This window comes from Camarhynchus parvulus, chromosome 3 (genome assembly GCF_901933205.1).
Source record: "Camarhynchus parvulus chromosome 3, STF_HiC, whole genome shotgun sequence".
Lineage (NCBI taxonomy): Eukaryota > Metazoa > Chordata > Aves > Passeriformes > Thraupidae > Camarhynchus > Camarhynchus parvulus.
Genome location: NC_044573.1, coordinates 28,925,494 through 28,952,588, shown reverse-complemented (window position 1 = coordinate 28,952,588; position 27,095 = coordinate 28,925,494). Strand labels below are relative to the sequence as shown.

The 27,095-nt window shown below is 41.4% G+C and overlaps 1 protein-coding gene across 1 annotated transcript in view; it reads left to right on the top strand.

The window, feature by feature from the left end:
* Positions 1-27,095, top strand: part of DAAM2 (dishevelled associated activator of morphogenesis 2) — a 175,860-nt gene that overhangs the window by 50,222 nt on the left and 98,543 nt on the right. The window contains 1 exon segment of the mRNA XM_030946526.1: positions 4,966-5,168. Within this exon segment, the coding sequence (XP_030802386.1) occupies positions 4,995-5,168 (174 nt within the window). The 5' untranslated portion in view covers positions 4,966-4,994.

Here is a 27,095-nt window from a genome sequence, read left to right as displayed (position 1 = left end):
GAGCTGTCCTCTCTCCTGTGTTGGCAACTTAAGTGTGGGCCATGGCTGATTGGGATTGAGTAGCCATTGCTGCACAGGACCCTGCTCTTTTCCAGATCACATCCAGTAATCGGTTGATTTGTTTTGGTTCCAGTGCCTTCCTGTCCAACATAGCAAGCAAGTGTCCATGGATCTTCAGGAAGCTTCCCTGAAAAATAAGGTTTTAACTGTGGGGATTTTAAGTGGTCAGGGCTTTTTTTATTGCTGTTTTTTGCCCTGGAGACCAGGAGGCTCCTTAGTAGCATACCAAATCCAAACCAAAGGAGTTGGGTTATTATTACACGTGCAACAAACGGATTGCTTGTCTGCTTCCTTTCCCCATCCCCCCTGCTGCAATTGCCATATTGTGCATCTGACATCTGTCACATTACATGTGACATCCATGGAAAATTCCCATGGTAATTAAATCATGCCATGAAGCTCATCATTTCACCATCTGTGTACTGAAGAAGCAATGTGGTCCAGGGAACTGAGCATGGGATCAGTACGAAGCTCTTTCCCTTTATCCAGTGTCTACATTCAGGCATTTCATCATCAGTAAGTGATGATCTAGGGAGCTCTTTTGATTCCAGGAACTTCTCATGTTTTATTACTTAATGGTTGATAATCTGGAGTTTTAACTTGGATTTGGGGGTTGTGGGTGAGCTGGTTTGTGTTCTAAACAACTCTGACTTAAGATTTCTTTCTACATCAGTGATCACACGTTACATATATATGTTTTATCCTGCTACAGACAAAGATAGATAAATTAGAGGGAAATGAAAATTATTAAGTTTATTTCCTTTTTGTTAGCATAAGCTAGTGTGGGCAGTGATTCTTCATCATATGTTTAGTCCCATGCTCCCCACTTAGGTGAGAGCTATGGCTACATCCACTGGCATCGTGTGTCTGTTGATGATCAGTAGAGATACAGCTCTGAAAGTGTTTACCATTAATGCTTCCTTATGCTGTGAACTATGTGAACTATTTTTTCATGACTGTGTGTGTTTAGTTACCCACTGAGTTCTCTTTCTTCCATTTTTCCAAAGGTAGTGATACAAAGGTGATTTTCCCTGTTTTAGTTACGGTTATGCTCTGGCTGTTAAGTGTGTTGAAGGACAGAACAGTGAGATAAAATCTACAATAATCAGCTGTCTTGCACAGGGGAGCTGCTGGGAGATCAGTTGCTTCAGGTGTCTTTTAGTGGAACATTGCTTATTTAGCATATGTTGGCATGAAAATTACAATCTCTGAGATGAGAATGAAGAGTGAGGCTTATGAAGCAATTCAGAGAGCAATTGAAAGAGGATCCTTGTGTACAGTTAGCATGGATCTGATCCCATGTGGCTAAAACTTCTGATAAGGGTTGGAAAAATTGCATTAGCTAAATTATGTTTGGTTACTGGGCCAAATGGTTTAGAAATGAACACGTACACCCTGTCAGAGGAAGAGGACGTTGTTATAAATAGGCCTTGGGCAGAGTTCCAGGCTGTGACTTCTGACCTGAGCTGAACCACAGATGGGGCTGGGAAGCAGGAGAGGGATTGCTATGAGAAGCGGGTGTGTGGTTAGCTGCTGAAATGACAGCAACTTGTTTGTGTTGTGCAAAAGGGCAAAACAGTAGAACTGAGAAGAGCTGTGGGAGGGAGTTATGTGTAATAGTGGGATTCTCTCCAGAGAGAGATTTCCTATTGATTCTCGCTGGGGGTGTATATATATAGAAATACATAATTGCACATGTTTCATTTTTATTTGCCTGAAGTTGAGGGGCAATAGAACCTTTATTAGAACAAAATTCCCCACTTCTTGTTATTTTCATAAATTTTTATGTCAGCTTTGCTGTCAGTTGCCACTCAGAAAAATGGAAGTTGCTCTTTTCTTAATTTTCTTTGTCTCCCACCCTCCTCATTCTTTGGAAGCACATTTTTCCCGGATTTGATTCTTGAGAAAGGAAAGGCAAAAAAGAGAGAAAGGAAAGGAAAAGTTTATTAACTTGGAGGTAATTAGAAAATGTTTATTTTGTTGATCCCCAACAAAGTTGTAATTAGTTATTAAATAGCGTAAACGGTGCAACTTACAGGATTCTGAAGGACATCTACTTTACTGGCAGGTTTAATTTTAGAGAGACAGTGCTCCAACTTAGAAATTTCTTTCATTCATTCCTTCAGTGATTTGATTCTAAAATACCTGTGCTGGATTCCTCTGTAGTAGTCCTCAATTGTTCGTATTTTGAAAGCATTTGGACACCTCACCTATCCACACAATTACAGTGTGAAAGCAATACACAAGTGTTATTTTACCCCTCTATGTTAGTATGAATTTCATGCCAGCTGGCTATAGATGTACCTGGACAATGCCAGTGTTAAAGAGTATGAGTTGTGCAATGGAATGATGCTTTGCAAAAGTGAGCTTATTGTCCATGTGAGCTCTGCATACTTTTGCAGGGTAGTAAAAATTAAGCAGCCTTGAGTTTCACAAGTGTGGATCCCAAAGAACTGCAGATTCTGTAAAAAAATCACAGTAACAAACATCAGCTTGTGTATTTCTCAGCATTACGGATGAGGAAAGCCTGGAGACTGACAACCTCTTAGATGAACCTGCTTAAGAGTAAAGCCAAGTAATGAAATTCCAGTGCAGGACAACTTGTGGTAGCCAGACCAGGGCTGTACTTACCCTGTAGAAAATGTTGAGCTTCACATCCATTCACATAGTTTTCATTTCCTGCTAAGGTACCTCTTTTGGCAAAGTTTCTACCGGAGTCTTGACCTGAGCTCATGAAGGAGGTCATTATGGTCCTATCATTCCAATGGCTCAGCCAGTTTTTTCAAGGAGGATTCATTGTCCATGCCCCAGAGAATGCTGGTCCTTTGATGGTTGGTGGGGAAGCCTTTAGACAGTGGGCCAGAGCTTGGTTGCAACTGAATTGATGCAAGTATAGTTGTATTGCATGTAAATCAAGTTTGTCTCATTGAATTCAGTTCCTTCCAAAAGAGAGTTTTGTCAAACTAATTGGTTTTAATCTCAGCCATGACCAGGTTGCCATAAAGGGCATTGCACTTGGAATAATAATACTTGAGAAGATGGTCTGTAGTGTACAAGTTTAATTTCTGAGGCTCTATTGTGAAATCTTTTAGCAGCTGAATCTCTCAAGTGTCCACTACTGAGAGGAAACACAAATTGCCATGCACATCATTGTGATAGATTTGAGGGCATTTTGATTTTGCTGACTGAAGCTGTGTCAATGACCAGTTCAGTTTTAAGTTGACCTTTGGCATCTCCTAGTGAGAACCCAATGTTTTTATGAATGGGCTTTTGAAGCCAGCAACATCCTTCTCTAGTGAATCTTGCTGGGACATAACACCCCTTGCAGAGCTGGCATGGACAGCAAAGCGAAGTGGCATGCCAGAAGACAGTACTTTTTACCAGCTTGCTTTTTTTCAGCTGCCTGAGAGTTGCAGCTGATGCCCCTCCAATGCATAAGAGAATGTGCTGGATATACTAATCCCAGCATAGAGTAGGGCAGGTGATTCCTGCCAAGCACACAGTGCCATAAGGATAGACGTTTGGATGCTTTGGACATTTTTTTGGCTGTTGTTCGTTGCTTAGGTTTTGTTTTGTGTTTTTTTTTTTTTTTTTTTTTAAGTGAGCATGCCTATTTCTGCGCAAAACATCCCTGGAGAGCTGGCTGTGCTCTGTATGTTAAGTCCCACTATGCAACTGCTGTCCCGAAGGTGCTTTTCCTTGCACAGCTGCTCAGTCTCTATGAAAGCTCAAAGCAGCCTTGTTCTGGCGAGCAAACAGACCAAAGTATTGTAGGGCAGGTTAGGGCAGCAGCTGCTCTGATGACAAAGCTCAGCTGTGTTGTTGCTGATACAGCATCCAGCATCCTGTGGTTTGGTTCACCTGCCACCTCCCTCCTGCTCCCCTGCCCTGTGCCCAGGGAGACCAGCTTCACAACAAGCTTTAATTATTTACTCTCTAAGGATATGGCTTATTCTGCAGATTAAGTGAAAAAGTGAAGTCCTTAAAAATATAACACAAATAAGCCCCTGAGCTGTCAAACAACAAGTCCCTTAAAAGGGCAAAATATGTGGCTCTCTGTGCACTGCACAGATCCCTCCTTTCAAACTGCTGGCAGGAGACTTCCTGTTTGGATGGGCTGCTCACAAGCGGTGTTGTGTGGTAGTGAAATCAGTCACTTCCCAGCTTCTCCTTCAGCCTCCTTCTGCCTCCCTTTCAAGCCAGGTTCTGTCAAGATGGGATCTGGCAGCTGAAATGTAAATCTAAAGACATGCATTAGCACTGTGCTGTTTCTTCCCTGAATACACAAAGCAGTCCAAAGTACTTACATGTGTTTGAAAATGGGATGGGCAAAATGGTCCTACAGTGATAGTCCTGGCCATGAAGGAATAAGTGAATGTTTGGTGGTCTGGCTCTGCAGTGGGGGGAGATTGATGCCTGCTTCATTTTTTCATTGTTCATTTTATTTTGATCAGATGGGATACTTTTGGAAGGTTCTTCTATGTGTTGTGGGTAAATTCTCCCATACATGCTTTTTTCCTTCTGGTAGTCTCTTTCCTTTATTGTAGTAGTGAGAAAAAGGCCAATATCAGCATTCTGTGGTAGCATTCAGCCTTGGCTACTGAGCATTGCTGACAAATCTACCTGCTGGGAAATTCCACACTGACTTTGTAGAATCTTTTTTTCAGAAAAACTGGGAGAAGCAATTATACACTGCCTTGGAAGAACATGTTAATACCATATGAAAGCCTAGCTACCTTATCTAGCTTGAGTGTTTATTTTGTTCTTTTGGGTATCAGATCCTTCTGTCCTCTTCCATCTGTTACTCCAGTGACAGCCATTGTAACTGCACAGAGCTGCACAGATTCAACTGTCTTTTTTAACATCTAATGTCTATTGTGTTTGTTTGTTTTTTTTTCCCTACAGAACATGATTAGAAGATAGCACCATACACCATGATCATGGCCCCCCGGAAGAGGAATCGTCATGCGTTGGGGTTTCTTTGTTGTTTTGGAGGCAGCGACCTCCCTGAAATCAACCTCAAGGATAATAATCCCCTCCAATTCCTTGAGTTTTCTGTCCCAATCCCACCAGCAGAAGAGCTCAATGCCAGATTTGCCGAACTTGTGGTAAGTTTCTGGTGACAGATTGATATATTTATGAGGTGGATGGACTTTTCCCTTTAAAAGAGTAATAAGAATAAGAGGATTTAAGAGATTTATTAGAGTGCTTCTGTTGAAGTTTTTAAAAAAATCTTTTCATTCTTTTATGACTGGTTATTTGGTAGGAGAAAGATGGCAAGCAACAGGATGGATGATAGTGGCACTGGGTATAAGTACAATAAAATGTTTAAATGTGTTTATTTATTCTCATAGCACTATGTAGGATTGAGCATGTTAGAAGGAACCTCTCAAGTTCTCTGGAGAGAGCTGACAGTCAATTTCTTGTTTACAGCTTTGGGATAAAATCTGCTGTATAGTGTAATGAAGTGGAAAGTCTTAGGGTTTGCAGATCTGTGAAGTGAGGGCTATTTGGTTTTGTTGATGAGTAGCATTCTGCTGGTGAGGTATAAGAATCAGGTGACCATGCTAATTATGTTTCATCACACAGCTGCCTTTGAACCATGAAATGGTGCTGTTGCAGCAACAGCCATAAACAGGAAGAGAAGGAATCATTTCAGATGAACTTTGTTGTTTTCTTTTGTGGTAAATGTTGCAGACTCCAGGAGCCAGACACTTGCTTTTCATGCCTGGCATCAAATGACTTCACTGTCTTTGTCTTCTTGTTCAGCCGGAATGCAAAACACAGGCAGAGGTCATAGGGCTGGGTTGTTTTGCAAACTGTGTCGTAAAGGTGATGCCCATTTGATGCAGCTGATTAGGTTTCTCATTACCATTCTGAGACTGGAGCTTATGTAAAGTGAGATATCTGTAAGTGTGTATATGCCTGAGGAGTGCAACTGAGGTGAGGAATAGAACAAAAAATACTGGATCTCAGCATTGGAGGAATTTGCCAGTAGTCTTCCTATGTTACACTTGTAACATTAGCCCAATAAATTCTTGTCCATGACCATAGCTTTGAAATGCTATAGCAATGAGAAGAACCATGTCATTTGCATATGCAAATGGAGGTTAATATATGGGCAACTATGGTCTGTCATATCAAATACAGGGACAGTTGTTCTTTGTCAGATCAGTGATCTGACATCCTAGCCCAGGCTTCAGGTTCAATATGGGGTCCAAAGCAAATGGCAAGGGAAAAATACAAGGTGTTGGAGACTATAATGTGTGGCCATAGGGTGGTCTTTTCCAGGATGCTCTCCAACCTTCTAACAGTTTTCAGCTCAAGGACTTCCTCAGTCGGAAGTTGCCTTCTGTGTACGTAGTAAATTGGTATGGATTTCTTTTCCATTAACTTTACACTTACCCAGTACCCATTAGGATTTTCAGTATTCTGTGGCAAGGGCACATAAATCAGTCAATAGGATTTACAGCTGTTTCAGGAAGAAGAATGTGTTCAGCAGAAGAGTCTATTTGCTTTGCATTAATTTGCAAATGGAGAATCTCCTCTTATGGAAATATTTCACAAAATTCTGGTCTATATTTAGGTCAGTTTTCTTTTTACGTGTGACAACTTGAGTCCCTCTTAGAAAATGCAGCTGTCTGACTGTGGAGAATTCCTGGTGGTGACAGGTATCTCTCAAGAGTAAGAGTGTAACCTGTAATCTGCTCTGCTGACAATTTATTTCTGGATGCTGCTTAACGGTTGGTTTTCGCATGCAAAGCTTGAACTGCTGTATCAAAGTTCAGCTCTCTCCAGTACCAGGATCCACTGAAGCATTCAATCTAGCCTTGCTGAAGACGTCACCAACAGATGTGCTTTGCTCCTGAACTTGGCTTCTTAAACCTTGAACTTGTTTACCTTTGGGTCATAGTGAAAGACCTGCTTGAGTTGCTGCTGGGCTTTTGCTTACTGAGAAGGGTATCAGTTTTATGAGGAGTTTGAGAGTTTGTGGTGGTATTAATGATGCTTTTAACTTCTAGTTTTATGTCTGGCAAATACTGGTGTTCCATGTGCTTGCTTGTGGCAAAACAGCTCGCAGCTGCCTTATGGAAGTCTATTAAAAAGTATAATTTATAATGTTTCTGGTGCAAAATTTAATGACAAGTATATGTGATGATCTGTAAAAACTTTTGGCCCCAGCACTTTGAGAGTTGTTGGTTTTTGCTGTAACTTATTAAATGTGCTGACAGCTTGTAACTGGCATATGCATTTCAAACAAATGAAGCCATTGAAATGAAAACAGATCATATTTAGTTCTTATATTTAATGATAGCACCCTAGCCATCGTTGCATGAGAAGTGAGATGGGAAAGAAAAGTGCTGTTTTTCAGAAGGGTAATGGTGTACATCACACATTTTTATGAAGCAGACAGATAAGATGTCCATAGGAGTTCCTGATTAGACAGGTAACATGCAAGCAGTTGAGGGCTTTATGTGTGAGAGAACCTGGGCCGGAAACTGGGCTGGCAAAATGCAGACTTTGCCTAGAAGGGCTAGTTTGTCCACAGGCCTGGATTAATGCATGTTCTGTGAGACACTAAAATAAACCAGGCTACATCTGTATTGACAGCTCAGATGAGATTTTAATTGGATTAGAAAGATTCAGTCTGTAAATGCAGCAGGGTAAATCAGCGACCTGGAAGTGCCTGAGAGAGCTCTGTGCTGTGTGCTCGCTCCCTGCTGCTTATCCGTTAGGGTCTAGTCGGGGTGCACTTGTACTATATAAAAACCAGATTTGAGTGTAAAGCCTTTTGACCCAAATCCCCAAGTGAAATGATAACACCAACATCATCTGAGATGTGTAGTGAGAAGACCATTTGTGTTAGCTCCCTAAAGCAGGCCCAGGGGGTATAGCATCATCTTGCCATCTGCTCTGCAAAGGGTATAATGAAACATTGGTGTGGTTGAATGAATTTTTAAAAGCCTTATTTTTTCCCCTTGTTGCAGTTAAAATCTGGGGCATTTTTCCCATGGAAGAGTTAATGACAAGAAAAGCTGAGCATGGCTGTGCTGGAGAAGTCTCCCTTGTGATGAGTTTTCCAATCCAGTAAATATTCAGTATGTTTCTACCTCCCTTTCTGAGGAAAACTGGCATTTTGAGGATCAGGATCAGGAGCATGTCTTCTGTTGTTGTTGTGCTACTTAAACTTAAGTTCCATGAAAAGTGAATTTGGAGATGTCCATATTTCAAGGGGAAGAAATTAGGAATGACCCATTCCAAGCTTTCAAACTTGCTTGTGTAGCCTCCAGACTGAAGCAGATACACGTGTGTGAGCTGCTCTGTTTGGGAGATGTACCATGCAGCTATGTAATGGCAGCTGCCTGACTGGACTCTGACCAAGGCAGTGACTGTGCGATGATAAGCTGATGCTGATTTCAGCTGAAACGCCTGCTCTTGTTGACCCTCAACCAGAAAAACAATTCTAGGCTTATGTATTACTTGAAGCTGGATCCTGTGTTTATGCCTTGTCTGATTAATCAGAAAATTAAAACAGAAAGAGTTACTCCTGATAGGCCCTAAATTCTGACTTGATTTATTGCACTGGGAACGTGTGCATAGAGTAGGTCTGAATGAAGACGATGGCTTATGGTGATTTGGAGTGATTTGGTTTGGGCTAAGACAGGAGGTGATTTACCAGCTCTCAGGCCATCTGCTGGTAGTGACTGCCTTGGGATGAATGCAGCGGTAGCAGTACAGGTAAGTTCTTATCAAAGTCTACATGTACAAAATACAAAGCAAACAAAAATGTTTATGACCACAAGTTTTGTCCTCCAAAGGCGGCTTTTGTGAAAGAGGACAGAACAGCTGGGTTTAGCATATTCCCTTCAATGAACAAGCAGAGAGGGAAGTTGTAGGCAGCAGGGTGTGTGGACTGGTCCTGTACCTTGCAAATTGTAAAACTGGCCCTACCTGACCATCGAGGCTGATGTGACCAGTATCACTTCTGTTTCCATACTGCCATATAGTGGTGAAGTACTGCTGCTGATGGTGGTCTGTTGGTGGTCTCCAAAATGATTTTGTGCCTGCTGGCAAGAATATCTGTGCTAGACACATGTTTTCCCTTCTACAGAAAACTACAGAAGGATCTGGAAAAACTATTGTAAGGCAAAGGAAGTAACTTTTTTTCATGGAACAGATTCTCTATGTCCTTGTTCATACTTCTTAGCACGAGTGTATTTTTGTCACAGTGGATTCTGATACTTTCTCCTGGTTGTTAGAATCCAGGACTCTTCCAGATGGTTTAAGGAGGTGTGCTGTTTGATGCATCTAGATCTCTTATAACAGCAGCCTGATCCCAGATTGCAACTCAGACTGTACCAAGAAGGGTGACTTAAATGCTAGCAATTCAGAAAAAAACAAACAAAAAAAAAAAATTGAAGAATGCTAGCACAGAGGAAAGAGCAATGTGAAAAGCTTGTGCTTTTGTTGTTTCTGTTTTGTTAGTGACTGTGACATGGCCATGATATTTGAGAAGGTGGAGTGCAAGATTCTTTATTTTAAGATGCAAGGTCCTTGGGGCAGAAATGGAATTGTCTTTTGAGTTTACGTTTTCAAAGTTGATAGTATCGTTATATCCTTCAAACTTGAATGAGTTCCTTCGGCACATGAGATTCTTATACTGGGGAAGATTTGAGAAATGCTTACTGCTATACTTTTGTGGTCTTATCTGCCCTTGAAGCATTCTCGCATTTAGCTCAGGTGGGATATTGGACTGGAATTCCCTGTCGTCGTTTATCTTACATTGCATTTGAATCCACTTCATTTTCAGTTTGGGAGTTTCTTCCTCCTTCTTTTTTTCCTTTTTTTTTATAATTTTTTTTCTCTGAGTCCTTAAGGAAGAAGTTTTGTTGGCTTTCTGGGTACTTTTGTCCATATTGACGTTTACCATCTTCACAAGCTTTTCCAGAACAAAACTTAATAGATACTTTTGGCATAAAATCTAAAGGTACATTATTTATAGTTGAGGAGCAGCATAAATACTTAGGAACACTCTCTATTTGAAAAATTTAGAATTATCCATCATCTGTTTTGGCCTGCCTTTAAAATTTCTTCTCATTCATTGAATTGCTGAGAGAGGTAGGTTGGTTCTCAGGTGAGGCAGCCTACACTCTTCTCTCTCTCCCCCTCTAGATCTAGCACTGTGGTCCTATTGCAAACCCCCAGATTTTGTAGAGAAGATGGATGTGGAGCTATTATATATTCCTGAACAATAAGACCACTGAATTCAAACTCATATTTTCCCTGTAAGGTTGCCTGAGTGCAATTAAATGAAGATGGAAGCAAGTGCTGAATCAAGGTTTCTGTCCTTCCTTCAGCCCATTCTGGGAATCATGATTGAAACTGTGACCTTGGTTTCTGTCTGCAGCGCCCTGCCACAGTGACCACAAGAACATGGAAGTATGTCCCTTCTTGACGCAGCCCTAAATTCAACTCAGTCTTTCATCTCATCACCTCTGAGTTCATTATATGGAATATAATGCCTGAGCATTAAAGTTGGCTCACCTTCTGAATTAAAGATGAACTAGAGAAGGTATCTAGCTGGAAAAAAAAAAACAGCAGTGAACAAATCCCTTCCTAAGTAAATCAGTGTCTTCATCTTTTCCTGAAACAGAACTGTGGACGTAGGCTGATGTTTGCTCCTGTTTTTGTGTTACAGTGCTTTCTTGATTTCTCAACACACCAGGCTAGTATTTGTGAGCACTTTAGTGCCAGAATGCTGAAAAGAGTTTATTAGTCTTCTCTAAGTACATGAGCCATCCACATAACTGGTATCTGTGCTAATTCTCTCGGCACAGAGGCAAAGGAACAGTGGGGCATCATAGACATGCTTATATTAGCATTGGATGAAGTGACCAGTAGCATAAAGTTTGGAAAAATTCTGATCTTTGCTTTCTCTGTGAAATCTCTTCACATCTGTTCCTTCTCTGCCTTAAAAGAGAGTAAAACTCTGTGATTATTATCTTGTTTCCCAGAGGAGAGAAAATTGAGAAAAGGAAGGAAAAGAGTTTTATATTGAAAGTAAGGTAAAGCATGGAAATATCTGGGAATTTGTTTATTTATTTCGTCAAAGGAAGCAAAGCAATTTCTGAGCAAGGCATAAGTTTGGCACACACTGGATAACATACCTTCAGCAGCTACAGGGAGATGAGATCCAAACCTAAATAACTGTAGTAGTGGTTTCCACTGCAAACAGCTGACTTTGAAGTAGCAAGTTCCCTTCATGCCTGGTTCTCCCTTGCAGACCATTTAGTGTAATGGATACAACATAAAGCTCAGATGAAAACTAGGCTTCACCACACTGAATAAGCACTCCCATATATCACCAGTCCCACTCAAGCTTGCCAGGTCCTAGCTGTGGCAGTGTTTGTGAGGCCCTGTTTTTGTCTCTGCAGCCTGCAAGAGTATTTATGTGGTAAGAAGTACAATAAATGCTTCCACTGTGATCTTTCATGTGACTATAGGCAATATATGTCAATGTATGTAGGAACAAGAGGACATCAGGTCTGTTTGTATGTGTTTGCTGCTGGGCTTGAAGAAAAAAGTTCCCTATTTCTCCTCCAGCTCTCCTGTAATATTTCTGGGAAGCAGAGATGCAGTGTTACCTATTCTGTCTCAGTATGGAGCAACACCTTTCCAGAAAAGTATCTTCCGTGTGTGAAGCTTATTGAAGTCCTTTGTTTCTCATTGAAAGATTGTGACTTAAAAAGACATGCATCATAGGTCCTTGCTTCAACCCCCAAACACTTGTCATGTGCATTGATAACTGCATTTACTGTCATTTAAGTTCATGTGTGTTACTAAGATCTAAGTGTTTAGTTTCAAATTAATAGTCTTTTGAGTCATTCTGTCCTAATCCTGGACTCATTTGAATACAGGGATTTCCTTTCTGTGTCACTTGCCCTGCATGTAAATCATAATTTCAGACTGTGCCTCTCATTGGCCTGCAGCTTTGAGTTGTTGCTAAATGCAAATTTCTGTGCAACCATAATTTAAAAGTCCCTCTATTCTCTTTTTCCCATAGGAGGAAGTTATTTAATTCCATCTTCCCATCCCTCATCCCTTCTGTGCTTCTCTGTAATTAATTAATCTACCTAATCTGTCAGGAAGTGTAATGCCAAACACGATTGACAGCTGGAGAGGTCCTTCATTTTTATTTGTATTTGATGAGCTCTGACTTCAGCAAACTAGAAGGCTTTGCTGGCCTTGGCTCAGTAGAGACTCCCCACCCCAGTTATTACTTCCTTTCTTGCACTTAATGAGGATGAACCAGTGGCGGTTGTAAGAAAATGCTGCTGGTGAGACCAAGGCAGAAGTTTCCTGAAAAGAGGCTCATATTCAGGAAGAAGCCTTGGCATTGTCCTCTGAGTAGAAGATGCTGTCTCTGAAAGTAGAAAAAAATCCAAAACTTTGAGGCAGCAAATCACTTTCTTCACTGATGGTGGCCAGGCCACAAAAACATCCCTTTCTTTTGGGTTAGTTTATAGTTGGCAGATCAATATTTTTCATGCACTCGGATGCAGTTGTCTTCTATTATAATAATGGCAAAAGAACTGTGTGGTTTAAAATTTCTGAAGCAAAGGGTACTGAGGCTCAGGAGGTAAAAGCTCTTATGGTATCAAAGTCTGTCTAGTTATGCACAAAATTGCTTTATGTCCAGAATAGTCCAAGGTTGTACATACTCAGGATTCCTCTTTTTAATTTTTCCACACGGGATATGTTTCTTCTTCCTGCTCTACAGAAAGAGTTTTTCATAATGTTGGTTCTGCTTTACATGTGTCTCATATGCAAAACACGTGCACATGTCCCTGATTTTAATGCACATAGCACTACAAAAAGCTTTCTGTAGTTGAATTCAAGTCCAAATGCATAAGAGGTGTTGCATTTTAAGCATTGTGGCAGAGACAGCTTCCCTTTTCAGGTGCTCACCTATGTCTGGATTCCTGTGATAGGGACAGGCTTACGGCCTGAGTGCAGCACCAGCTACTTTCTCACTTCAGGCTCCCTTCCAGCCGGTGCAGCTGGTTGGCAGCTCCCAGCTCCCTGACCAGCTGTGTAAGAAGCAGCAGTCGCTATGCAAATGTGTGAGACACAGCTGCTGGGAGAGGAGCTGGAGATGGGAGCCAGGTCTCACACTCCATGTCTGAGAATCAATAGAGCTGTGTAAACAAATGCAAATCCAGACCTGGTCTTATGTGTGAGATGTTGGGTGTGAAGGAGCTGGGGGTGTCACCAAAGCACCTGTGCAGCTTTAAGGATTTTGTACAGGCATACACTGTGTTTTAGATCTTGTTGCTTTACTACAAAGCTTATGGACAAATGAACCCAATGTAAACCAGTTCAGTTTCACTGAAGACAGTAGTGGAGTTACATCATTCTCCATTGACTGAATTTGGCCTGTGTGGTATTTTTTGTGTCTGTGGCGGTTGTTGGCTTCTGAATATCCCAAGAAGAGCATACTGAATGCCTTTCTGAAAAGTGGGAAGGGTCATGGTCATGGTTGGAATACTTGAAGGGAGTGTCTGAGTGTGTTCTGAGAATTATTTACTTACAGTAGACATGACATGCCTGAGGAAGCTCTCAGAGGACTACATACTTTTTAACAGGGCAGTGCTGTTTCATGGGAACACGCAGGGAAATGCATGTCGTTCATCTAGGGCAAAAGAGGAGAAGTACTGGATTTTGGGACCACAATAGATATGTAGCTTGGGATATGGAAGGAGAGGAAAGAACAGATCTACCACTAGAGGATGGAAGTGCTAAGTTGTTAATCTTATGTCTCCCCTATATTGAATGCTCCAGAGCTGTCATGATATCCTAACCCTGAAATCATGGATAGGGTAGATATGCTTAATATTCAGAAATCCTGTGGTTGTGTGTTTCTAACACCTTTAGCACCTGATTTGCTAATACTGTCATGTTTTGGCATAGCTGCAAGTGTTAACATAATATAACAAAGCTCTACTCTGGCCTTTTTCCTTAGTAAGGCATAATTAATATTTGAATGATTTTTGTGTTCCACTATGGCTATAACGAAGTGTCAGCAACTTTCTGGATTGAGCCTGAAGGCTGCTGAAGTGATAAAACACTGAGATGATATTAATAGTAGGAGTCATACATGCTAGCTGGAAGGATCAGATTAATTTATCTCTATTTCAGCTTTCTGGAGCTTTCCCAGCTATACTTGGATGGATACAGAATAGACCATTTTCTACCCTCCTACTAGAATGGCATCAACATTCTTATATATTTCCTGCCATTTTGTCTGATGACTTAGAGAGTGGGTGCTCTTCAGTAGAAATAGCATAAACAGCAGCAGTACAGGAATGTCCTCTTGCCCCAACATTTTGGGATGGCTTCTCTGAGTATGATTCCTGCCCTTCTGTGGTTTCTGTCCTTCAATTCTCTTTATTAGTGTCTTATGTTTTTCAGAGTTCTATTTGATGGCTTAGAAATCTATTATTAAGACCTCATCCTTCACCTTTTGTAGAGAGTATTTGAATCTAGATTTGGTCTGCTAAGGAAAGGTGGGAGATAGATAATATGGGAGGAGAAAATGCCAGCTGGAAATGCATCTATGGGAAAGGACAAGAGGAAAGTACCATGTCTTGCAAAGACCGCATTGACCAGATTGTAACTGGACAGGAGATTGTGATAGGAAGGGAAAGTGTCTTCCACAGTATTGAAGAAAAAGACACAACAAATGAAGTAGCTGTGGTGCTGAAGGGAGAGTGAAGACCGATTGCAAAGATGGAGATGATATGGAATTAGTGCTAGGCCAAGATGATCTTTTGGCTGTGCTGTTGGAGTGAATGAACGGTGATCAAGGGAGGTTGAATGACAGATGTCTATTTCTTCTGCAGCTTATAGAGGAAGGGCCAGACCTGAGATACTGTAGGAAGTATGTTTTGATACTTAGCCTGATGTCAGCAAGAAAGGGGAAGCCAGATCCCTCTGTCAATGGAGACCTTATAAGTTTGTAATAATTTATAATAATTCCTTGCCTGAAGCTGGGGAAGCAGTGAAATTTTCCAGTGAAGAGAAGAGGTTGAGAAATAGGATGGGATGTGTCTTGCCAGATAGTACTTATCTTTAGGGAGGTGGACTGTAGCTGGGGTTTTAGAGGAACTGTTAACAAAATAAGATAATTGAATGGAGAAGATGATAACAATCATGAAGTATCATCTGTTTAATATGTTGACTAAGATTAGTTTCTGTAGTTGCTCACCCAGTAACAATTTATATCAGGTATAATCTTGGCTCTGATAGTGTATCATACAACCTAAGGGGGAGCAGGAGAAAAGGGTTTGTAATTATGTCATGTCTCTGTGCCCTTCTGTAGGTGGATTCTATCTTCAAACAATACTCAAGGTTGTTTATCATTTAGGGGACCTGTTGAGGTGATTTGGGATTGCTCTTTCATTGTTGGAGGGAAATGGCCTCTTCTTTGCCTGGTGTGCAAGACTCCAAGGTGGAGAGCACAAGGTGCTACAGGTGAGGTGGATGGAGTAGCACCTTTTTAGGGCATGAGTTTTTTAGGCCAACAGTTTCCTGGCACCTTGCTCCACACTAGGAGAAGCTTTTGGTGTCACTGAACATAGCAGAGGTCCTTCTGTTCATCCTTCAGCACCAGGTGGGAGCAGCACATGGAAAGTAAGTGTCAGAAGGTGCTTTTTCTGTCACTCATCACACCAGACTGCCACTCTGCTCTGTTTTGATGTTTTTTATTCTTAGGCAGTACAGACAGATGCCTTCCACCTGGCACTGTAACAGCACTGACCCAGGGCTTTTAACATTAGCTACCTTGTCTGTAAGCTTGATGGGAGGAAAGCTTTCCAAAGACATTTCATTTTCCTAGCTACCCCTGCAAATTTACACAACTAAATGCATGCATTTGTGAGGGTTTTTTTTTTCCTTGTGTGAAACAGGGAATAGTAATGCTTTTAAGGCCAGTTTTAATGCATAATTGTAGCCAGATTGAAAAGATGCTGAAAAGATGAAGCATGTGTAGATTATAGGCAGCACAGGAGTCTTCCAATGGCAAATGTCTTGTGTTTGAAGAACTTGGGAGCAAATTTCTATTGCTGCCTCCTGTCATAGACATTGCCCTGCTCTTATCTACCTGTTCTTTTTGTAGGGAGAATCTGATGCAAGACACCACTGCCTTCCTGTAGACCCACTGATGTATGCAAAAAGGCCCTAGTTGATATTTGTGTATTCTATGCACTTTTACATTAAAAACACTTCAGGGTGTCTTTTAATTTTGCAGTTTGCCATCATTTGTTGACCACATAAAGGAAAGGAAAGACTGCCCACACTTAACAACCTTTGGAAAAGGTTAGCAGCATGCACAACAGTGTTATGCAATAGTTTACTAGGTGGAGGCTTGAAGAATAACTTCTCCAAAGGAAATTACAAGGGGAAAGCAGATTGCAGTTTCGCAGTTTGGAAGGTGTCCAGGGAGATCCCTGAGTCATGGAAAATCCATTGGGATTGCTTTAGTGGCTGTGTTTCAGCATTACATCTTGAATAGAGAGGAACAGCTGCACAAGTTTTGTTGGTTGGTGTGAAGCTGTTGGCTTATACATTAATGATGTGGAAGAACTTTGGATTACAAATGCTTAACCAGATACTAAATGCAATTATGATTTGTTGTTAGGAGACAATGCAAGGCACGTGCTCATTGTTCTCTTATTCTTTTTGCTGTGTTTTGTGAAAATTTCTGATAATTTATTTAGTGGCAACAGGGAGAGAAAAGTGTTTTAGGTGGTGTTTTCTTAAGCCCAGTGATGTCAGTGCCGTAGTTTATGTTCTGCTTATCAGAATACTTGAGCAATGAGACAGGACAGGGTGTGAGTGAATAACCAAATATACTGTCATGCCTTCAATTCACTGTTTGACTATGGAAATACACTGTTTATGTGAGGGAAGAGAATTGTGAATTTCCCTCCTCTTCAACCCAAAGGAGCCTTATATGTAGATGATATTCTTGCTGGTCTGGACTGATTAGTAGTAAATACAGATCATCTTTATTTATTGAAGTAAAAGTTAACAATTAGTGAAAAGGAGACTGATAAACTTCTCAGTCTATTCTATGTTGGAAATCCATGCTGTAAATTATAGAGCGAGCCACTGTTAGAGGTGGTTAAGCTCAGAGGTTTAGTCTGTTACAATTTAAAAGAGGTTATTTAATTAATATTTTCCACTGGCGTAAATCCAGAGTAAGTGCACTCAATTTAATGGAGTTTGAGGCATTCTGATTTCTGGTTTGCACTACCAAATTTGAAATAATAACTCAGAGGGCAAGAGAACAACTAAACTAGCTTCTGATTTTGCTTTTGTCTGTGTAAACCTGAACTTCTGCCAGAAAATGATGTTGATTTAGTGGAGTTCCTGTGAGTTTACCCTGTGTATAAGTTTGAGCATGTGCTTCTAAGCTGCACAACCAAAGCTCAACAAGATGTTAATTTTGCTCATTAAATTCTTAACCAGTGTCTCAGTTCCTCCTGCCCTTTTATGTAATATTTTATCAGAGATTTAAAGGTCAGCCAAGCTCTGACTTACCCTTGTTTTCCTCTATAGGGGCATATGGCAAATAGGATGCACACAAGAGGATAAAGCTGTGAGGGGAGGAGTAGGTGGCACTGGCGCCCCTGGAAATTCAGGCTGCCTTTGGCAGAGCAGCAGCAGCAATCCCCAGCCCACATTTTGAAGGTTGAGCCAGCAGGGCTGTGTTTGGGCAGGAAGTGATCAGAGAGGTGTGTGCCTGTGTGCTTTGGCACAGTCTAGACTGTGAATTGCTCCAGCCTAGGAACCTCCTCTGAACTCATTAGTATTAAAACAGAACAGAGGGGACTTTGTAGGGAGGGAGAGGGTGTGGAAGCCGGAAAGGTAGCAGTTTAGATGGCAGTTTCCTAATAACCTTTCCCACAACTGCCTTCCCATACAGGGTCTCACCTAGAGGACCTTGGCACGAAAAACAAACCCGGGCACAGGGAGGGGGAAGGGAGAGAGGAAATTAGGGGAGGGAAAGGAAATAAGGGGTGGAAAATGGGCACTGTGCTGAAACAGCAGATTTTATTTTTATTTAGTGTTATATATGCTGATGCTGGAAGCTCTGTTTGAGAGAGGTATTTGGTACCATGTATATAATCAGAATGTGGAGGTAAATTTGGCACTTGTACCAGAGCACTTGCAACCTGTCACAGTGAAAAAATGTATCAAGGAGAGGTAGAACAGCTTAAGTTCTGTTTGGTGTTTTCATTTAATTGACTGGATGGTGAAATACAGAGCACATCTATTAGGAAATGATCATCAATTTGATCCAGGAATATCCTGGATTGCTTATGCTCTGCTCTGCTGTCCCTCCAGCAGATATGGGAGTGGTTGAAGTCTCCCAGGAGGACCAGGGTTTGTGACTGTGAGGCTGCTCCTGTCTGTCTACGGAAGGGCTTCCTGGCCAGACAGCCTACAGCAGACTCCCCTGTCATGTCACTTGTCCCTGTCCTCCCTTGAACCTGACCCACAAGTTTCTAGTCAGCTCCTCACCCATCCCCAGGTGGAACTCCATGCATTCCTGCTGGTTACTGGCATAGAGGGCACCACTGCCTCTTCATCATCTCTACCTGACCTTTCTAAAGTGTCTTCTATTCCGGCTCAGAGGAGCCACCTCTGTGATGCCAGTGAGATCAAAGCCCTGCAGGTGTGTGCACATCTCAAACTCCTCTTGTTTATTCCCCATGCTACATGATAGATGGAGGCATTTTAGTAGGGTCTCTGATGAATCTTACTTACTGGCAGCAGTGCTTGGAATTCCTTTTTGCTGCTCTCCAGGTGCTCTCCTGCTGACATGTTATCCCTGTCTAGTAGACACTAGACATCTGTTGCTGACACTGACATCAAATTGGTAGGAGTGGATGGACTGAGGCTTCCTTCCCCAGCAACTTTAGTTTAAAGCCTTCTTCACCATCTTCGTGACATGGTAACTGAAGATGCTCTTCCCCTTCTCTGACAGATGGAGCTGTCAGCCCCAGAAGACTAGGTTTATTAAAATGAATCCCATGGTTTAAATAGCTAACACATGGCTGGTGCCACTGGTCCTGTAGCCATTAGTTGATTTAGCAGATTGAACTGGCCCTTTCAAACCCCTTCCCTTTGACCAGGAGAATTGATGGAAAAGATACCTGCCCTCCAGAGTCCCTTACCACAGCCCCCAGAGCTCTGTAATCCCTCTGGATACTCCTCAGACTGCTCCTGCTCATATCACTTGTGCCCACTTGAAACAAAAGCAGTGGATAATAGTCAGCTGACCGTATGAGGCTTGGTAGTCTCTCAGTGATATCCCCAATATGAGCCCTCAGTAAGCAGGACATCTCTCTAGAGTGTGTCACTGGGCACATACCCATACTGCACATATGTTAAAAGATAAGCTTAAAATAAGGTGGGAAAAATGTGTGAAAAAATGATGGCATTCAAGGGGGACAGTTAAAACTCCTTTTAATAGCAAGTCTGGTAATTCAGGACAGAAAGCAGCCAGGAACAGTTTTTTCAGAGAAAAAAATAGGGATTATAGTTGAGCATGAGTGAACATAAGTCATGCAGGTTTGAGGGGTTTTGTCTAAAAAAAAAGGTCATTGACTATGTGGATTATATAACCAGAAGGGCAGTCTGGAAGATGCATGAAATAAACTTTGCACTCAGCTTTGGTAAGGTCTCAGCTGGAGCACTGTCCTCACTTTTGAACAGTGCAATTCAAGAAAGATGTACTTTGCCTGGGTAAAGGCCAGAAGTCAATTAGAAGAGGAGTGAGAGATCCAGAGGACATATCCTCAAAGAAAGACTGAGAGATGGGTTTGTTTAGCCTCAATGAGAAGGGACATTACAACAGTCTTTAACAGCCACAGAAACTGTTATCAAGAGGAAGGAAAAAAATCTGCTCACCACGTTAGTGGTTGATAGGGCCGGAAGTAATAGGCTTAAATTGCAGCAGCAGGGATTTAGATTAGACATGAGCCTGACCATTCAGTTTTCATCCCTGTCCCTCTCATTGGGCTCATTTAAATTCGCTGACATGGACGTGCAGCCCACCTTAACAGAAAGCTGTGATGACAGACAGCTGTTTTACATTACTGTTCTCATATGCCCAGTCATATCCGTGGAATGTCCCTCTTGCTCTACCTGTATTATAGCCCTGCATATGAGAGTGTGTGTCTGAGTCTTGATCTCTTTCTCTTAACACCTGTGTGTATTGTTGCATGAAGTACTGAAGGTGCTGTTTTTCCTCATTCTTTCTCTTTCTGTTTGGCCCAGCAGATTGTTGTCTGAAGCATGTGATTTGCCTGTGAAGGACAGAAAAATGAACAGCAGATGCTGTTTCAAGTGGTCTGTGAGAGGGGGATTGCCACAACAGGCCTTGCTGGTTATGTGTACTTGTGTGCTGTCAAGTCACAGAGAACTTTGAGGAGTAGGAGAAGGACAGGATTTAACTCTTCTCCAGGAAACAAGGAAGCAATTAACCAGTGATTAAGAAGGGGAAAAGAAAGCAGTATAATGAGGGGTGCATTTGGGGATGAGAGGGAGCCATGTTAGTTGACTTTGTGTGTGAAGAATTTCTCCACCAAAAAACTGTGCCTTTCATGGATGCTGCTGCTAAGCCTTATGAATGAGTAACTTCTGTGTTGGCAGGGTAGAGGAGAAATACATCTTTGAGTATGTAAACATCAGGTGCTTTCTGTCTTGTACTGTTATGACTGAGAATCAAGAGATTTGGGCCCCTAGTACTGAAGGGTTTTAAAGCTGCAACTTTTTGAAAAAGCAAGGAGGAAAAGAGTTTAATGAGAATCGCAGCCTTTTGTTTGTCTGCTTCTCTGCTTTACAGTCAGATCCGTGGCAGTAGCTGAAATGTAAACATTGCTTCCTCTGCCAACAGGCTGGGTTAGCAATTCATGTGTGCACAGTGGTTTCCTAATGCACAAATGTGATGATAAAACATTGTGGGTATGGGCCGATGTTATGTGATATGCCTTGTGTGTATAGTTCTTGTGTATGTAAGGTGTGGGAGGCATGCATATCTGCACATACACACACTATGTGTATGCAAATACATGGAACCCAGTGATGTTTCACCATGATGAACCTAATTCTTACCAGTTGTAAAACTGATCAAAATGTTACTCCCATGCCTCTCACAGCGTGCTGCTCGTGTGCTTTACAAAGGCTGCTTTTAATTCAAAGGGTTAGGATGAGAGAGAAGAGCTTGAGGGGAGGGACTGGCTTGTTTTGGGGTTCGTTTTGCTTTTTACTTCATGGGTTGTCTGTGGCTTAGCACATAAACCAGGTGCCCTAGTGACAGTTTTTGACCAATGTGTTTCACCTGGAGATATGCTGGCTGTGTGAGTGGTAATGCTGTTGGCTGATCAAAAACTTTTGCACTGTTCATTGCTCCAGTTTGTACTGGAGTGTAGGTGGTTTGTGCAGTCAAATGAGCCTCATTCACTGACAGTTCAGACAGGCAGTCTTTCACAACGCCACATCGACCTCCTCAGCATTGGAAATGAGCATTCTTCCTGCAGGCTACCTCTTACATGTCAGCCTGGGGAGCTGCAATGAACAAAACAGTGGAAGGAAAACTGTAGGGGAACAAGCTTATGCTGTCCCCTGGAGGTAGACACAGTGATTAAATAGGGAAGGTTTATCTCTCTATTTGAAGGATTTGTAAGTTCTTTGCAAAGAGACTGAGATCTGAGTAAGATTGTTTTGGTTCATTACTCTATTCATTCACTACACTTATCTCTGAAACAGCTTTTTGGACAACCGCCTCTGGACTTATGACAAGAGCATTTCTGCTACTCCCTTTTTGGTGGGCACAGCTTGAATGTGAGCAACCAGACTAACCTGCTTGTTATTTGCCAATGGAATCTGGCATAGGCAGCATGAAACAAAATATAACAGGAATATAAACGTTTCTGGGGCTGTTGTTAATGTGAAACTGCAGCTTTCAATCATGTGTTAGCAATGTGGTCCTACTCGGTCCCTTTTTTAAAGTGGTAGTAGTTATGCTGGATAAGATTCCCTATTCCAAAAGCTTGTAGTGTGCTGCTGACAACCTTGCCCCTGATCTCCTTCCACTGCTTCTTTTTCTTCTGAAGTCCCAGGCATGTCAGTACCCTCTGTTTCATGTTTGCTTGAGTTGCCTTTCAGCATTGATTAACCCACCATCAATGATCCTCTTGAAGTAATTACACATGAACATGAACCTTCTCTGGGGCCTGCCAGTGGATGCTGGATAGGATCCCACAGTGTGTCACAGTCATTGTTTACTTTGTACAAGATTTAAACAAAGTTCTTCAGAGCATAAGGCTGTCAGGTGCTAAGGCACTTGGGAGCATTAGTGGAACTGGAATGTGGCCTCTCTGGGGACATGGTGACAGACATCTATATAAATGACCTTGGGGAACCTGAAGTAACAGATATCATACTGGACAGGGAATTTATACTGGCAGCAGTGCATTATAATTGATTTTGTAACTTGGGTGGATTTGGTGCTGTTAAAAGACTGAGAGAGAATGATTGATGAGGTGGATAAGGGAGAGTGCATTGGTACTTGACAGGTGAAAAAGGTCAAGGGGAATGAGAAAAAGATTAGTGAGGGGAAAAAGAAATGGTAGGTGTGTACAAGAGAAAGAAAAAAAGGAATATGAATATGAACGTGGGAATGAAAGGAATATGGGAATATGGACAGCAAGCAATAAAATAAAATAATATGAAAATGAATGTACCCTTGAAACCTAAATTTTTGAAGTGAGCATTCCAGGCAAGTTATTAAAATAAGTAGTCTTCAAATTGTAAAGCCTGTCCTAGAGTGTGTAAAATCTCAGTTTTCCTTACTGATGACTCACAAAGAATCATTAAAGGTAATGCTGGTGTGATGGAGCAAACTGCACAAAAAATATAGCAAATACCATCGTTATCACCATCTTGAAAGAGACAATAAATCACCTGTAACACAAAATCAGCCAGGCTGTTTGAGGTAGGGAGTTGGAAAATGTTTGACCATCTACAAAGCTGTTTCTGTGGCTTTGTATTTTGCAGGGTTTCACACAGCCTTCTGAAACTTTCAGTGCTGGTCAGAGGTCAAATAACTGCTGCCCTCATCTGTTCTGGAAGTTCTAAAGTTTTCATTTTGAGTTTAACAAAGAAGAGTAGAGTTTCTGGGGAGCTTTTCCAGTTTGTGCCATCTGGTTCCCAAGGAGCCTGTTAATGTCAAGACCTGGCTGTCCTTTTGCTTGAGTACACATCAGCTGTTAAAGAACCAATCAATGCAACAGAGCTGTAATCAGACAGTCAAAATAGGCATCTCTGAGCAGTGGGAGTGTTGAAGCCTGTTTGCCTATGAGTTATTTCTTAGTGTTGGATTCTGTGTTGTAAAATAAAGATTGATTTCATGTCAAAGCTATTTCATTTGAGGATCATAAAAGCATATAATTTTAAAATAATGCTTACATAGTTGCCTGAATATGTTTGTAGGTAGAAATAAAGTTTAAAAAAATCAGAATATGCTTATATATCATTAACATCTCTCAGTCACAAAGATAGCAATTAAATGTGAAACACAGGCCTGGGGAGGATGCTTGTAGACAGACTACTCTCCGAAGAGAGTAAATAAGAGAAACTGTGACCTACAGGTAAAAAAAATTAAAAGTGTAATGCAACTCTCTGTAGCTGAAATTACAAGAAATTGATGAAATAAGACAGTTATCCAACTGAACATAAGAAAATAGGCAAAATGTCCTCTTCCTTCTGGCAAAATATTTGTTATGCCCATATTAATCAAGTTATTGCCTGCAGTAGACATATCATATGAGGAGTCTGGTTTCATAATGCTGGAAATGCTATGCATGACTCATTAAACATTTATGAGGACAAAACAAAACATCATCAACAACAACAAAACAACCCAGTAGCCTGTAAAGGTTTGGTTGGTTGGTTGTTTTGGTTTGTTGATTTTTGTATTTTGCAAAACAAAGCAGCTTTCTGACCTCAAGTCAGTGAGAAACTCCCCATGACTGGAATGTCCAGCAGCCAGTGGACCTGGGACAAGTAGAATGAGAAACTGAAACTGAGGATGTCTCCTCCCATGAGTGTCCAAATATCCCTGGAGAACCAAGTTTGGGGCTCTTGGCCTCTGTGATTCTGACTTCAAATCAGGGGATGCTGAAGACCAGAAACTGTGGTTCTCTGTGTACTTATGGCCTTGAGGTTTCTCCTTTAGAGAGGCAGGCATGTTGGTAGGTGTTAACAGTTCACCTTTAGTGGGTCTCTCTCCAAGTGAACCACTCTTCTACTTTACCAAAATCTTACTGTTTCCCTTTATTAATTTCATTTTGTGTCACTAAACAAAGAACTGCCCAGTCTAGGTTAGAAATGCTTTTCTAGAGCTTTGAATATTGTTACTGAGCTGGTGGCTGCCCAGCATCTAGTCCAGCTTTCACGCTCTGATGAATGTTCCCAAAAACAAGGGACATAATGTGGTTTTAAATCCTGCAAAATACTGGATTTATGTTTCCTATCCATTCCTCCTTCTTGTTCTGTTTCTTTGTCTCTTATTTCCTTGGGTTGCAGCCATTTTGAATGGAGGCCATCTTCTCTTTTGGCCTGAGAACTGGACTGGAAGCATTTGAACCTCAAATCCAGTTCCAGTTCTTTTTAAATGTTTTATCATTGAAATTCAATCTACATGAGTAAAGAAAATGCCCACAAGAAAGTGAAAATTAACTGAATTAACTACCACTAGATAAAATAAAATAGGAAATAAATGAAGGAGAGAAATGTACGCACTATTAACTAGGCATACTTTACGTCTTCCTCAGTCCAGCCTGGCAAATATCCTTTTAATCTCTGTTTCATGCAATTTCAAGCATTTTTAAGAGCCAGGAGGCTGAGTTCTGTTGAGCAGGGTCACGCTGGCATGAATTGCTGGAACCAAGGAGCCCATCCAAGGTGTAGAAGGGGACTACAATGTTTCTATTGGGAAGCTTGCACAGGTGCTGGAGAAGGGAGTTTTCCCTGCTTTGTTCTGACTGACCCTTTTTTCCTTATCCTTTACAATTGCTCCCTGGGCATTCAATCCCATTGGCTTCCTTAGTCTGGCTCCAACCCCAGTCTTGATGGCTGCATTCAGTTTGTCATTCTTCCACTTTCCTGCCGAATTTGGCAACTCCTTTCTCTTTTCAATAGCCACTTGCCATCACTGAGCTAACTCTGCACTCTGAATTTCTGTATGCTGACAGATCTGCTTCTATCATTGGGTCAGAATGACCTGTTCACTAACCAAATTACCCTCCTGAAATTTATTCTTTCTGTTGTTTCTCCTGCTTCCCTCCTAGGCAGCAGGTTTCTGTATGTGCTGTCTATTAGGATCCTGAGTCAGAATAGAAAAACAGCCTGCCTAATTCAGGGTATTTTTTCTTAGCTAAATCCATGGTTTTCCTCTGCAGTCACAGTGATTTTTTATTCATCTTTTATAGAATGGCAGAGGTAATATGATTTGGAGAGTTCCAGAAGAAGGTGTCATGTCTCTATGTCTCTTGTATTTTGCAGGGGTTTCTTGGTTTTTTTTTTAATAGGGTAGGCTTTGATTGACGGTGTAGGTAGATGAGGACATGCAGGCCTCTTCAGTTCTTCCCACTCCTTTCTTCTTCTCAGTGAAGGAGCACACCTTGCTGAACCCTAACTTCAGGAAACGGAGTTGAGGAGCTTGAGTACTGCTTTGTGTTCTGGAGATATTTATTTCCCTGCTGAATATTTGTACTTGCTCCCTGCCCATCTGGCCTGGGTGTTAGAACCCAGCATTTTACCTCCTAACAAAGACATGCACAAACTTTCAAAATTAAGAGTAAGGCGTTTTTCATGTGCTGTTTTCCTGGCAGGTGTGTTTGGGTCCACCTCCGGTGATCCCCTTATGCCTAGAAACCCTGAACAGTTTCCTTGTTACTATGCTATCTGAGCTATTTTGATGACTTCTAAAGTTCTTTTGGCTTCCTCTACCCTCCTGAGTCACAATAATGCAGGATGCACTATTTTCCCTCTGTATCTTCCACCCTTTCAAACTAACTTTCTAGGCTTCTGTCCTGAAAAGCATGTCATGATGCAAAATTATGTGACTGGAAGTTGTATATTATTACTGTCCTATTAAAAGGAGATTTATCTTTATATCCCTGATACTGCCAGTATCCAGGGCAGTGTCTAGAAGCTGCAGTGTTAGAACCCTGTCCTCAGGGTCATTTTAGTCAACAGGTACATTATTTGATGAAATGGTTATTTTGAACTGTATTGATTGAGATCTTCATTTAGTTTAGTGCACAGCCGCTGTGCAGAGCTTCTGCTGCTTGTCTGATCTGCCAGCAGACTCCAGAAAAAGAGCTATGGATTAAAAAACCAAGTTAGCTGCTCTGTATTAAAAAAAAAAAAAAAAAAAAAAGTAAGAGCATTCATTAAGCAGGTCAATAGAACAATCATATTTTTTTCTAAGAATTAAGCTAAGCCCAGACAGCTCATGTATATTCTGGCTTCTATGGTGGTTCTTCCAAACTTGGCATTTCTGATTCTCTATCTGCCCCTCCTTTCCCTTACACATGCTTGACCTCTAGCAGCATTCCTTTGCTTGTCTTAAAGCCTTACATGTAGTTTCACTCTCCCTCTCCCCCCAAGAATGTGATCCTGGCCTGAGTTTTCTAATTGTGTATAGCAAGGATAAAACTCCTTGCCTCGCTTGGCTGCCCCCTTGTTTGGAAACTCACACTAAACATTTCCACATGGTTTGCACTCTTTTTGCACAGCTAATTTTTTTTCCCTTTAAACTTTTTCTTGTTTAAAATAACCCTCCAGCTTCTTCTACCTTGGGCTGCTGGCACTGACCTCGCCTTGTTACTGTTTGCGTTTCTTTTGTACCTTTTTGCAGCTTAAATCTCTGTGGGCTTTTAAATCTGTCAGCAGCC